Consider the following 14,433-nt stretch of genomic DNA (forward strand, 5'->3'; position numbering starts at 1 on the left):
TTTCTTTCTCAGATCGTGATGGATGTTTGGAACTCTCTTTCTCACAGGGTAGTGGAAGCAGTGTGAGACAGACAATAGAGCACTACAGCGTAGAAACAGGCCCTTTGGCCCATCTGGTGGGAGCAAAACTGTTATTCTACCTAGTCCTAGCAACCCACATCGTGAACATGGTCCTCCCAAAGCTGGAAGTTCAAAGTAGAAAGTAAATTTTATTATCAAAGTACGTATATGTCACCATATACAACCCTGAGAATCATTTCCCAGCAGTCATACTCAGCAATAGTAGCTATAAACGGGATCAATAACAACAAACAGCAAGTGCAGATATAAATAAATAGCAATAAATAACAAGCATGAAATAACAAGATTAAGAGCCCTTAGAATGCTCAGTCGAGCCCTCTCTCTTTGAAACTCTAGAAGACAGCATTCAGCTCCAACCCTTAAGAGATAATTTTGCCATTTTAGGTTTGAATCTAATAAACTGCATCTGAAATGGTTCCGATGCATGCACATTATTAATTAAATAAGGTAGCCAATACTGAACACATTACATGGAAATGGTCGGACAGGGTGTATGAAAGCTGCTGTATAAGTGCAGGTCTTTTGTTCAAACAGTCATTATGATAGGGTGGTTGGAGGACATATGGGGTGTTGGCCTTCATTAGTAATGGGGAATGAGTTCAAGAGCCTTGAGGTAATGTTGCAGCTCTATAAAACCCTGGTTGGACCATACTTGGAGTGTTGTGTTTAGTTCTAGTTGTCTCACTATAGAAAGGATGTGGAAGATTTAGAGAGGGTGCAGAAAAGCACCACCTTGCAGGTTTCCTTCAACCTACCTCTCACATCCATCCCAAACTTCCCTCCAGCTTGTGAACCCCTGACTGATTAGCTACTCTGTTCATGTCTATAATTTGGTCGTGGATCGATTCCCAAATCGGTAGAAGATGTCTGCAGTCAGGAACCCCATCCCATTGGTCTCCCAAAGCTTCAGCTGTATAAAAGGTCTCAGCATGTACTCAGTATCCACTTCATTAAGCGTGCACCAGTACACCTAATTGTGAATTCAAACACTTATTTAGTCAATCATGTGGCAGCAACTCAATGCGTAAAAGCATGCAGACATGGAAGAGGTTCAGTTGTAGTTCAAATCAAACTTCAGAATGGCAAAAGAAATGTGATCTGAGTGACTTTGATTGTGGAATGATGGTTGGTGCTAGACAGGGTGGTTTGAATATCTCAGAAGCTGCTGATCTTCTGGGACTTTCACACACAGATGTCTCTTAGAGTTTACAGAGAATGGTGTGAAAAACAAAAGAACATCAGTGAGCCGCAGCTCTGTGGGTGAAAATGCCTTGTTAATGAGAAATTAGAGGGGAATGGCCAGACTGGTTCAAACTGACAGGAAGGCGACAGTAACTCAAATGAGCACCCATTACAACAGTGTTGTGCAGAAGAGCATTCTGAACACACAACATGTCGAACCTTGAAGTGGTTGGGCTACAGTGGCAGAAGACCACGAGCATACGCTGAGTGGCCACTTTATTAGGTTTGGGAGCTACATGATAAAGTGGACACTGAGTGCATGTTCAGCCTTTGGGAGGCTGATGGGATGGGATTCCTGGCTGCAGACATCTCCTGCTGGATGGGAATTGGTTCACGTCCTCATTATGGATTTAAGAACAGTGTGGCTAATGAGGAGTTCACCAGAACAGAACTGGGGAGGACCTTAACAGAATTGAGGCCAAGAAAAAGCTACAAACGGTTAAGGGACCTCAGCAGGTTGAGAAGAATCTGTGTATGTGGGGGGTTTGTTGGAGGATAGGTCAGGACTTAAGAGTGGGTAGATAGCTGTTAAGGTACATAAGGGGCTTTCAACAGATGTTTAGATGGACACATAAATGTGAGGTAAACAGACGGATATGGACATTGTGTAGACAGAAGAGAATATTTAGTTAGCCATTTAGTTACTAATTTAATTGGGTTGGCACAACATTGTGGGCTGAAGGGCCTGTTCCTGTGCTGAACTGTTCTACGATCTATGTTCTAAGAGAGGAGGGGAGAGGGAGGGGCTGGAACAGGCCAGCAGGTGATAGGTGGTGAAAGGAGGAGTGAAGGGTGATAGGCAAATTGAGGTCAGTAGGGAAAGGTGAGGGGTGGATTTGAGAGGCTGTCAGGTGGCTGATAGTCAGAGGCATGTTGTCAACCAGCTGCACGTAGATTAGTACTCTGTAGTTGCTAAGAAGATTTTCAGAAACATTCTTGAATGACTTCCATGCAATTTTCTCCAGTCCCACTAGAAATTCTTCAAGTTGCCTATTATTGGTGACCTGTTTGATTTGTGGACTAGCAAAAGTGCCTTCCTTAATCTTGGCATCAATTATTCTGACTTGAATTATGAGCTGAAATAACAAATATGGGCAATAAACAAAAAAAGGTGTGTGATAGGGAAATTTCATGGTGATTTTCATGGTCAACAGCCCCTAATCTGTAAGATACACCCAAAAGTATTTAGAAAGGAAAATTTTTGTTGTCCAGCGTTTTGGGGATTCAAGGGACAGAGGGAATTGAGAGGAGCGAGGTGACCTGGTGGTTAAAATGTTTGGGATAGAACCAGGAGAGGACGGGGAATTTCTAATTGCTTGAGGTAAGAAGGAACGTCCTTTAAATAAGGCCTCTGCCTGCAATGTCTACATCCTGTGAAATACTGCACAATACAACTGCTTTTCATCTTGCAAGAAATCTTGCACTTATATTTAACAGCATAGTGTCAGTTTATCATTTGGTGCATTCATCTACAACCTCAACGGCAGAGTCGGGAGTTATTTTGAACTCAGCCCTCTATCGCTATTAATGCACACCACTAAAAAGAGAAGTTGTGTTTTGTTAAGTGCTTCTGAGATGTACAAGGTGTCTCATTGAGTTGTCCTTCTAGAGTAACACACACAAGATGCTGGTGGGACTCAACAGGTCCAGCAGCATCTATGGAACTGAATAAACAGCCCATGTTTTGGGTTGGGATCCTTCTTCAGAGCTGAGAAGGAAGGAGAAAGATGTCAGAATAAAAAGGTGGGGAGAGGGGAAGGAGGATAGCTAGAAGCTGATAGGTGAAGCCAGGTGGGTGGGAAAGGTAAAGGGCTGGAGAGGAAGGAGTTTCGTACGAAAGGAGAGTGGACCATAGGAGAAATGAAAGAAGGAGGGGCACCGGGGGAAGTTATAGGCAAGTGAGGAAAAGAGGTACGAAGGTAGAATGGGGAACAGAAGATGAGGGAAGTGGGAAGGGGAAAAAATGAGAAATCGATATTCACGCCATCAGGTTAGAGACTACACAGATGGAATATGAAGCTCCTCCACCCTGAGGGTGGCCTATTAGTAGCAGTAGCAATGCAATCTCTGAAGTCGAGAATGATGTTCTCCCAAGGGTGGATTCCCTTAATGGAGAATGCATATATGAGATCTTGCTTAACACTGGGGGGCTGATGCATGGGCAGCCACCACACAGTCCATGACTGATCAGTGTCTGGGTCCATTGGCATGGAATGCAGGACAGTTTGGGACCTTCCACTGCTGCAGCCTTCCTCCCACTTCATTGCCATTATGATGTGCCATCATCTTCCTCCAGCCTCAGTGTTGAGATCTTGGTCGGATCGCTCTTTGTTTGGACCTCTCCTTTGACCTTAACAACATGGGTGACCCTACCAGCAGCCAAGCTCCAGACAGCTTTGCTTTCAGGGTCTCAGGAACGCACAAGTCTCTCCACCACAATAAGGTGGTGATTCAAGGATCGTCACCTTCTGTTCAACTGGTAATTGAACTGTTCATCCGCAGAACTGTTCGGTAGACCACTTGAGACTTTGTCCTAGTTTGAAAAGCAAGAGGAGAAACCAGCAATGCTATAGGTCCTAAATAAAATAAGAGACCTGCTGGCAATGCTCGGCAGGCCAGGAGGCAGCTGTGGGGAAAGACAGTGTGAATGTATCAGGTTGTTGACCTTTTATTAGAACTGGACTAATGCCTTTGACTTGATACTACTGTGTGCTTCCATCATTTTCTGTCTTTGTTGCCTTGTATTTGAAGTTCAAAGTACATTTCTTATCAAAATGTGCATACAGAGTACAAATCTGAGATTTGTCCTCGCGTAGGCATCCACAAAACAAACACCAATCAACCCGTTCAAGGAAACATTAAACACCCAAAGCGTGAAAAGAAAAACTGTGCAAAACAAAAGGCGAGCGAACTACACATAGAATATCAAACATCAAACCAGAGGAATTCAGTTTAGTTCCGTTCAGTGCTGCACTGCTAGCCAATGCAGGACACAGAGCCATTCTTTGCCAAAGCACCCCAGTCTGCATCGATCACCCTGATCAAACCGCTCAAAAACAGCAAAAAAGAGCAAACAGAATTCAGGAACTCATTGAACATGGACCTCAAAGTCCCTCAAAACAAGCCCACAGTCTCAATTCTGCTAACGTGGATCCCAAGATCCCTGCATTTTCCTCCGACAGCAGCGAGCGATGGGGGGAGAAAAACCGGTCAAATGTCTTGCCCCATGTCACTGATAATTCGTGGACACACAGCATGGGAACCAACCTCGTCCACGATGATCAACAAGGTGCCTTCCAAACTATGTAGGATCTTGTGAATAAAACATGCGAGAGTCGTTTTAATGTGCTTAATAAAAGCTACAGCCCTTCACTTCCATTATGAGCTAACCAAAGGCAGTTGCTTTACACTGACATCATTATGTCAAACAATGTCTCCTAAAGTGAACACAACTGAATGACGGTGTCAGTAAATTAAAGTTCAAAAGTTCAAAGTAAATTTATTATCGAAAAATGTATACATTATACAACCTTGAGATTTGTCTCCTTAAAGGCAAACACCAACACCAAACGCGCAGAGAGAGAGAGAGAGAGAGAGAGAGAGAGAGAGAGCGACATAGATTGCGCAAGCAACAGCACTCAGAATGGAAATGAGTCCTCTGACGCGAAGCTCAGAGCAGCTGGACCAGGCCCACAGCCTCAACCTCAGCCTCAGTTCACCACACAGCAAAGCAAAACATTGCTGAGCTTACAGACCCTAAACCTGGAGTGGGCTCACCGCCTGGGCCACAGTGTCACAGAGAGTGGAGCAAACATGGCTGAGCTGCGAGCAGAACGGATCCAATCCCTCCCCAACCCCTCCAGTCCTGACACACTGCCTTTTCAATCCATCTGGCCCCGCATTTAAATCGTCCAAACCTCGGGGCACTCCCTGCACTTGGACCCGGGTCCTGTCATTTTGATTTGCTGTCGGCCTGGCGCCCGCTGCCACATTCCAGCCTGTCCCCGGTCATTCAAAATTGGCCTAGTGCTTAGACTGATGAGACCTTGTTCCTGGTGTAGGTGGATGGACTGTATTATAAAGAACAGTTTCTATTATGAACAATATATATCACCTGTCACCCATTACACTACCCTACAACTCGTCCTACTTTAACGTTATATTTTCCCCACATTCACCAAAAGGTACGAGACAAGATGGCGTCAGTGATCAACAGTGACGTTCTGTGAGCTGTAGACAATAGTTCAGATATCCTTTTCAATCCACCTCTTTCAAATTATGCTCAGGAATTTGCAGCATGAAACTTCCCCCTAAGCAACGTACTTTTAAATCAACTTAATGATCTACAGATCTCTTGATTGTCTGAAGGACTACTTTTCAACTTATGCTTTCAATATTTATTGCTTATTTATTTATTATTATTATTGGTTTCCTGTTGAATTTGCACAGTTTGATGTTTTCTGCATTCTGGTTGAATGCTCTAGTTTGGCAGCCTTTCATTGATTCTGTTATGGTTACTATTCTATAGATTTGTTGAGTATGCCCACGGGAAAATGAATCTTAGGGTTGTATATGGTGACATCTATGTACTTTGATAATAAAAATTGCTTTGAACTTTGAACTCCCCCTGACAAAGTCTAATGCCCCCTTCCTTACACTGAGGGCAACTGATGTTGGGATGTGGGAGGAAATCAGAACACCGGGGAAAACTCAGGTAGTCTCAGAGTGAACACTCAAACACCACACACTCTGCACCTGAGGTCCGGATTGAACCCGGAACATTGGCCGCCAATCTCTCAGACTCACCACCGGAAGTCTCCTCGACACTAACACTAACCTACTTGCTGCCTGTTACACTGCAGGCGTTTAGGACTGCGATGAAGATCCTCCTTCTCTGCCTGTATAGGAGGATTCTTCATTGCTGTTTCTGACCAGTCAGGGCTGTAAATTCTGAGCTGAACCCCCACCCCTGGAGGACCGCTGGACCACTCTTAGTCTGGCCTCTACCCTTTGACCTGGTTGGCATGGGTGACCTCACCAAGAAGCAAAGCACAAGGCCTTGGCTCCAGCCTACATAGCATGGAGATACACAAGCCTCCAAACCTTATGACAAGGTTGTGGTCCTCTTGGAGGCCTGGACACAAACAAGAGGGGGTGAAATGTTGGCATTTCTTTAGTTCTTGTTAGATTCCTTTCAGAGCAAAAGTTTTTCTGCAATAATTGAGGAAATCCAGTACCTAGATTGCAAGCTTCAATAAATAGCAATCTCATGCAATTATGTCGGAGAGATTAATCCAGTTAATATCCTTGGCTATATTTAACCTCTCCTCCAATATAACGGCACGATATTGCTACAGAATGTCCTTCATTATTACAGAAACAAAAAACGTCTGTGGAAATCTTTGCTGTGAAGGGAATGTCAAGGATATCAGTAGTAACCCTTCTCATTGCTACCATCATGCAGGAGGTACAGGATTCAGAAACAGCTTCTTTCCCTCCGCATCAGATTTCTGACCGGTCCAAAAAAGGAATGATGAGGTAGTGTTTACCTCACCTTTTATTTTTGTAATTTATAGTAATTTTATGCCATTCCTCTGTCCTGCTGCTGCAAGGGAAAAAGCTTCATGTCATCTGAGTTAGAGATAATAAATCTGATTCTGATTCTAGTTTCAGAACGAGACCTTTGGAGTATTTTACACCTAGAAGGGTCTGCAGCTTATCATCCTGCCCAGAGAATGTTACACACAGGTATCCCCATCAGCACAGATTTTAGCATCAAGGTAAAATTTATTATCAAAACACGTACTGTATACGTCACCAGATATTACCTTGAGATTCATTTCCTTGCAGAACTAAGAAAAACAATTGAATCAATGGAAAAACTACACACAAAGACTGATAAACAGCCAATGCGCAAAAGAAAAGAAACCGTGTCAATAAAAAATAAGTAAATAAATAATACTGAGAACATGAGATGTAGAGTCCTTGAAAGTGAGTCCATCGATTATGGAATCGATCAGAGTTGAGCTGAGTGAAGTTATCTGCACGGGTTCAGGTACTTGATGGTTGAAGGGTAATAACTGTTCCTGAACCTGTTGATGCGAGACCTCCTGTACCTCCCTTAAGAATGCAGCAGTGGGAAGAGAGCATCGCCTGGATGGTAGGGCCCTTGGTAATAGACGCTGCTTCTTTGTGGCTCCTCATAGATGTGCTCAATGCTGGTGGGGGGGGGGGGGGCTTTGCCTGTGACGGACTGGGCTTTTTGTAGATTTTTTTATTCAAGGCCATTGGTCCTTCCTTACCAGGCCATGATACAACCAGTCGGGATACTCTCTAGAAATTTGTCAAAGTTTTAGATGACATGCCGAATCTGCGCAGACTTTTAAGACAGTAGAGGCACTTTTGTGCCTCCTTTGCGAGGTCCCAGAACAAGTCTTCTGATACAATAGCACCAAGGAGATTAACATTATGGGATGATATGCCCTGGGATGGGTCTTGAACCCTGAATTATATGACTCAGAAACGGGAGGAAGAATGTTACCATTTTAAGCAGGTGAGGAGTGGTTGTTAAACAGTTAGAAGCAACCATCCCAGAAGAGGGACAGTATTTCCATTTTGAGATGATGACAAACGCAAGGATGGTTAATGATCTGTGAAGTTCCTTGTAAACATTAATGAAATGTAACTGATTTATTAAATGAGTGAATCTGATTGATCCCCAGGAATTCTTCTTTTCTCTCTGAGCCAAGAACTGCCTTGAGAAACCATTGGTCTCATTTAAAACTCTATAAAATCAATATAATACAGGCTGAAACCAGAACCGTTTGAGTTAAGAGTTCTCTTTGCTGCCTACTGTAACTTTCCCTTTGTTTCCCAAAGTGACGATGAATTGGGAAGTTTACTTGCCCTACGAAGACCCAAGGTCCCAGAGACCTAATTAATTGGGAAGAGGCCATTGGGTTATAGAGAGATTAAAAAATAATAGGTTTACTCCAAGACATCTCCCGTGGCATCTGAGGACTTAATAGGATGACTGCTACTACAGCAATAAGAAATAATGAGAGGACCGGGCGAAGATAGATACATATCTAAATGATGGCACTTGGTCACAAGAGTCCCAAGGGGATGGGGCGTTTGTATTAGCTGTCAGGAGCAATCTATTCCACCTTCTCTGGATCTAATTATCTCAATGGAAGTAGTTGCAAGGGGATGAGGATGAATTGGGTCAGACTTGACCAGGACTATCAACTTGGGACCGTCTCATTGAAGAACAAAAGGAATAGGAGAGGATCTGTAACTTTAACCTCCTTGGTGTTATTTCAGAGGATATGTCTCAGGTCCAGCATGGCAATGCCATTTCAAAGAAGGTACTACAGTGCCACTACATTTTTAGAAGTTTCGGCAAGTTAGCTAAAACTTAGGCAAACTTCGATAGATGCACAGTGGAGAGTGTCCTGACTGTTCGTATCATGGCCTGGTATGGAAACACCAACGCCCAGGAATGGAAAAGCTTATAAAAAAAGTGGTGGATACAGTGTGGTCCATCACAGGAAAACCCCTCCCCATCATTGAGCACTTCCACAAGAAAATAGCATCCATCATCAAATACCCCCACCACCCAGGCCATGCCTTCTTCTCACTGCTACCATCAGGCAGGGATAGGAGCCTTAGATCCTGCACAGCCAGATTCAGGAACAGATATTACCCCTCAAGCATCAGGCTCCTGAACTGACATGGATAACTTCACTCACCTCAACAAAGAACTTATTCCACAATCTATGGACTCACTTTCAAGGACTCTACAACTCATGTTCTCAGTAATATTTATTTATTATTTGTAGTAGTAACATTTTTTTGTATTTGCACAGTTTGTCTTTTGCAAGTTGGCTGTTTGTTAATCTTTTTTATGTGTAATCTTTTATTGAATCTATTGTATTTTTTGTTCTACTGTGAATGCCTCCAGGAAAATGAATCTCAGGTAGAAATTAATCTCAAGTACTCTGATAACAAATTTACTTTGAACTTCGAGATGGAAGTTACTTCTTCCTGTACCCCGAGCAGCATGAGTTCCTGAACCTGACCCTCAGAAGGGAGGAGTGCCGAACCCGGGGTTGAGAGAACATTGGGCGATACAAGTCTGAAGCTGAACATCTCCCTCCTGTTCCAACTGTGCTCAGAATCAGATCAGGTTTATTATCACTGACATACAGAATATTGTTAAATTTGTTGCAGTGCAGTGGAATACATAAAATATATATTAAACAAATAAGTATATTATTTTTATTATTTTATTTTTTATATAAATATAAAAAATAAGTAGTGTAAAAATAGTTCATGAGTTCATTGTTCATTCAGAAATCTGATGACAGAAGGGAAGAAGTTGCTCTTAAGACACTGAGTGCGTGACTTTTAGCTCCTGTACCTCCTCCCTGATGGTAGTATCAGGAGGAGGGCATGTGATTGCGGTCTTTAATTTTGGATGCCATCTTTCTGAGGTATCACCTTTTGAAGATGTCCTCAATGGTGGGGAGGCTTTTTTTCCCTATGATGGAGCTGGCTGAGTTTACAACTTCCTGCAGTTTTTCCATGATCCTATGCATGCTAGAAGGTGATGCAACCAGTTAGAATGCTCTCCACGGTACATTTGTAGAAATTTGCTGGAGTCTTTGGTGACATACCAAATCTCCTCAAACTCCTGATGATCTATAGCAGGTGGTCACTTCATCCAGATGAAGGGTCTTGGCCCAAAACATTGTCTATTTATTCCCCTCCATAGATGCCGTGTGACTTGTTGAGTACCTCCAGTGTTTTGTGCATTCCTCAATATTTCCACATCTGCAGAGTCTCTTGTGTTTAGAGTCACAGGGTAATACAGTACAGAAAATGGCTTTTTGGCCCACCTCTTCCATGCTGACCACGATGCCCATGGTGTCCACCAAACTAGTCCTATTTGTTCACGTTTGGCCCATTTACCTCCAAGTCCATCCTATCAATGTACTTACTCAAATACCTTTTAAATGTTGTCATTATACCAGCCTGAACCACTTTCTCCATCCTCTGTGTGAAGAAGTCTGCCCTCAGGCCTTTTCAAATCTTTTACTCTTCACCTCAAACCTATGCCCTTAGTTTTTGAATTCTCAATCTTGGGGGTGGGGGAAGACTGTGTGCATTCCCCTTATCAATACCCCCATGATTTTATACACCTCTGTAATGTCACCTCACAACCTCCTACGTACCAAGGGATGAAGTCCTTGCCTTCCCAACCTCTTCCTGTAACTCAAGACCCTCCAGGCCTGGCAGTGCCCTCATAAAGGGGTGACTTAGCAGCATAATACTTTAGAGCACCAGTCAGCAGGGTTCAGTTCCTGCCTCTGCCTGTAAGGAGTTTGTACCTTCTCCCTGTGATCATGTGGGTTTTCTCCTATATTCCAAAGATGTACCAGTTGGTTGGGGTTAGTAAGTTGTGTGGGCATGTTACGTTGACACCAGAAGCATGGCAACACTTGCGGGCTGCCCCCAGCACATTGGTGTACTGTGCTGGTCACTGACGCAAACGATGCAATTCACTGGGTGTATTGATGTACACATGGCAAATAAAACTAATCTTTTCTTGTTCTTTAAATCTTCTCTGCACTCTCTCCAGCTTAATAACATTTTTCCTAGAATATGATGACCAAAGCTGCACAAAATGAGCAGATATTGGGAGGACATTCCCCCCGATTAGACTAGAATGAGGAGGCACACTCTCAGAACAACTTCAAGGTCAATTGTCATTCAACCATACATGAATACAGCCAAACAAAAAGAGTGTTACTCTGGGGCCAAGGCACACAACACAATGCCAACAGTCACATACAGCACATGAAAGATATCAGTGAAATGCAGTCACAAAAAATATATAGTCCAAGTCCCTGAATCCACGAATATTGCAGCAGTCTGCAGTCGAACACAATTCAGCTTGTTTTTTGCTGAGCGAACACTGGGGGCAGCACCAACACCAGTCTGGATGCTGGAGCACAGCGCCCCCGGTGGAGTATAGCAATTCCAAAGCCTCTCTCCTGGGCAGCTGTAAACAGGCGACACCGCGGCTTGAGGCCTAGTCCTCACTACAAGCAAGGCCATGCAGCTCCCCCGCCGCTGCTGTCTGCCACTAAGTCAGTGACTCAGTCTTGTGGCTTTCCACATTACCAGCATCCAACAGGGTCTTGTGATTACAAGAAAAGCGACCAAGGCAATCACCCGCTGTTAGACTGCCTTCAGCCTTTGTGCACTGAGTCCTCCGATCCCTGACGCAGGCAGCGCGCGGTCTGCACCAAGTCTTTCAATTCCTCCACCAGTGAGCACCAGTCACGATCAGGCTGATTGGCAGTGCAGGCTTAAGGGGCCAAATGGTCCATTCCAATGATTTGGAAACATAATGTACTTGGTGTGAATAAGCTGCGGGCATTTCCCAATTCTGAGTCATTGCATATTGGTTTCAAATCCATGCCCAGAGGCTTAGGCGTAAATATCTGAGCTGATGTTGACTCCCTGGTGTAGTAATGAAATGCTGTCGGATGAGATGTTAGAATGTAGCTTCTCCTGCTCTCTTGGTTTGATGTAACCTCCAGTGGGGGCTGAAGAACACAGCCTGCCCTTGGGTTAGGGGACTGTGTATGCACATGGTTTGGAAGGAGGAACAGGGGCTTGTTTTATTGTGCCCCATCCTGATGTATCACATCTCACCATGCCCCGCCGAGCATTGAGAATAGACTTCGAGGGGCGATTGATAAGTTCGTGGCCCAAGGTAGAAGGAATTAGTTATAGAAAACCTAGTACAGTTATTTTTCAACATAGTCCCCTCCCACATTTACACACTTAGGCCAGGGGTCGTGGAGCATATGGATCTTGGACCTCCAGAAAGTGTCCACCAATGGGTGATTGATAAGTTCGTGGCCCAAGGTAGCCGGAGATGAGTTATACGGCTCTCGTTACATTCACATGCAGGTCAACTCTTTGAGTGATTATGCAGAAAGTTTGAAATTAATAACATCAGTTAATAACTCATCACAGTGATTGATAAGTTCTTGACCTAAGGTAGAAGGAAATGAGTTATTAACTTCAAACTTTCTGCATAATCACTCAAAGAGTTGAACTGCATTGTGCATGTAACGAGAGCTGTGTAACTCATCTCCTTCTACCTTAGGCCATAGACTTATCAATCACCCCTCATATGTTAGTGCTGGAGTGCCTGGCGACACTAGTGGGCTGCCCCCCCAGCGCACTCTCGGGTGTGTTGATAATTCACTGTGTTTCTATGTACATGATAACTTAAACTTGAACCTGAAAATACTGCAAAGATCCCACCTGAAGTGGTTCACCAATATATAAATCTGTGGTTCATAATACAATCAACGGATTGTGGGGGGATTGATGTGTGCAATTTCCCTCAAGTCTCTTCCGACATAACTTTTAAAAAAACTTTTCAATTGCTCCCGAGGAGCTTTGGATTGTCCTAAAGGAAATCCTCAGCCTGGACCCGGAGTGAAAGGTACTGTGGCAGAAAACCTTTCTAACAAAGTTTCCATTGAACTAGTGCCAATTTGAGAGAGAGAGAGAGAGAGAGAGCTGTTAAAAAGTTAAGACCATAAGACATAGGAACAGAATTTGGCAGTGCTGCCCATGGAGTCTGCTCCGCCATTCCATCATGGCTGATTTATTATCCCTCTCAACCCCATTCTCTTGCCTTCTTCCCGTAATCTTTAATGCCCTTACAAATCAAGAACCTATCAATCTCTGCTTTAAATATACCCAACGACTTGGCCTCCACAGCACAGCCGTCTGTGGCAATGAAATCCACAGATTTACCGCCTCCTCGCTCAATTCCCCCTCATCTCCGTTCTAAAGGGATAATCTTCCATTCGGAGGCTAGGTCCTCTGATTATATAGACTCCTCCACTATCGGAAACATCCTCACCACGTCCACTAACCTAGGCCGTTCAACATTTAATCTGTTAAATTATACTGTTATACTGTACTTTCAGTGTCTCTCCTGCTACAGTGCTAGAGCGCTACACCACCGAAGCAGCCCTTCGGCCCATCTAGTCCGTGCCGAACTATTCTGCCTGCAGCAGGAGCATTTCCCGTACCCCTTCCATCCACGTGCTAATCCAAACTATCAATTTATGCCCAGTAAACTCCAACAAACGATCAAGATATTGCACGCTTCCTTTAGACAGCGCGGGAACTTTTGCAATCAGTCAGGAGTTAAAGACCGCGCCTCTCCTCACACCACGGTGGGTACCTGGCTGGAGATTTGTGCCCTCGAGGTAGGGCTGACACTCAGTGTCCCATCCAAAAAACATCCCACAGACCCTCTCCAGCGTAAGTGAAAAGTTGCACCATTACCTGGCAATCCACAGTCGGCGCAGACCCCATTCCCGGGTCTCTGTACTATCTCCTTCAACGCTCTAAAAATCCTCTCCTTCTCGGCTGACATTATTTTTCCTCCCAGTGTAAATCGCAGAAGCGGCTGATATGCAGAGGTTGAATACAGTGAGAGCACTTCAAGCGCCGGCTCTAAAACTCCGGTAAACTCAGATTCCTCGTCGCTTTATTTAAACCGCTCTGTGGGTTCCCAGTCTCGTCAATCCAAGAACGGCTACTTATTTTCTCTCTCTCTCTCTCTCTCTCTGTTCGGTTGTTTGTAAAATAGAAGAAAAACAAAATGGTGTGCATTAATGAAAAGCAGATTATCGGAAGAAGCAGGCGAGGTGAGAAGCAAAAAAAACCTGCTAGGAGCTGTTTTTCCGCATTCCTCAATTGCACAGAACCGTCACTTTCGGTCTGTAATGGAGCAGAGAGGCTCAGCAGCGCCTCCCCGTGGCCGCCACGGGTGCGACAAACACCTTCTCGCTCAAAGAGTTTCCAGCGTTTCTGGAAAGGTTCTTAGATGTTTTTTGACGCGGCAGGTCTTAGAGACTGTTCTCTTTGGTGTCCTATAATTCTACTCCTACGTCTTATGGAAAGAGGATGCAAGATAACTTGACAGAGGTGTGCAAGATAAGAGGCATAAATAGAGTGGACAGCCAGAGACTTTTTTCCGAGAGTGAAATGGCAAACATGAGGGAG

The 14,433-nt window shown here is 44.2% G+C and overlaps 1 protein-coding gene across 2 annotated transcripts in view; it reads right to left on the minus strand.

The window, feature by feature from the left end:
* zgc:92360 (uncharacterized protein LOC436988 homolog) overlaps nucleotides 1-14,104 on the minus strand; it is a 91,905-nt gene extending 77,801 nt beyond the window's left edge. Inside the window, exon 1 of one of the 2 annotated variants that reach the window (XM_059953560.1) lies at nucleotides 13,711-14,104. In XM_059953560.1, coding sequence (XP_059809543.1) covers nucleotides 13,711-13,801 — 91 coding nt within the window. In that variant the 5' untranslated portion in view covers nucleotides 13,802-14,104. The remainder of the gene's footprint in view (nucleotides 1-13,710) is intronic. The other variant, XM_059953561.1, reaches the window with a different exon arrangement.
* Between the last annotated feature and the right edge of the window lie 329 nt (nucleotides 14,105-14,433).

Source organism: Hypanus sabinus, chromosome 29 (genome assembly GCF_030144855.1).
Source record: "Hypanus sabinus isolate sHypSab1 chromosome 29, sHypSab1.hap1, whole genome shotgun sequence".
Lineage (NCBI taxonomy): Eukaryota > Metazoa > Chordata > Chondrichthyes > Myliobatiformes > Dasyatidae > Hypanus > Hypanus sabinus.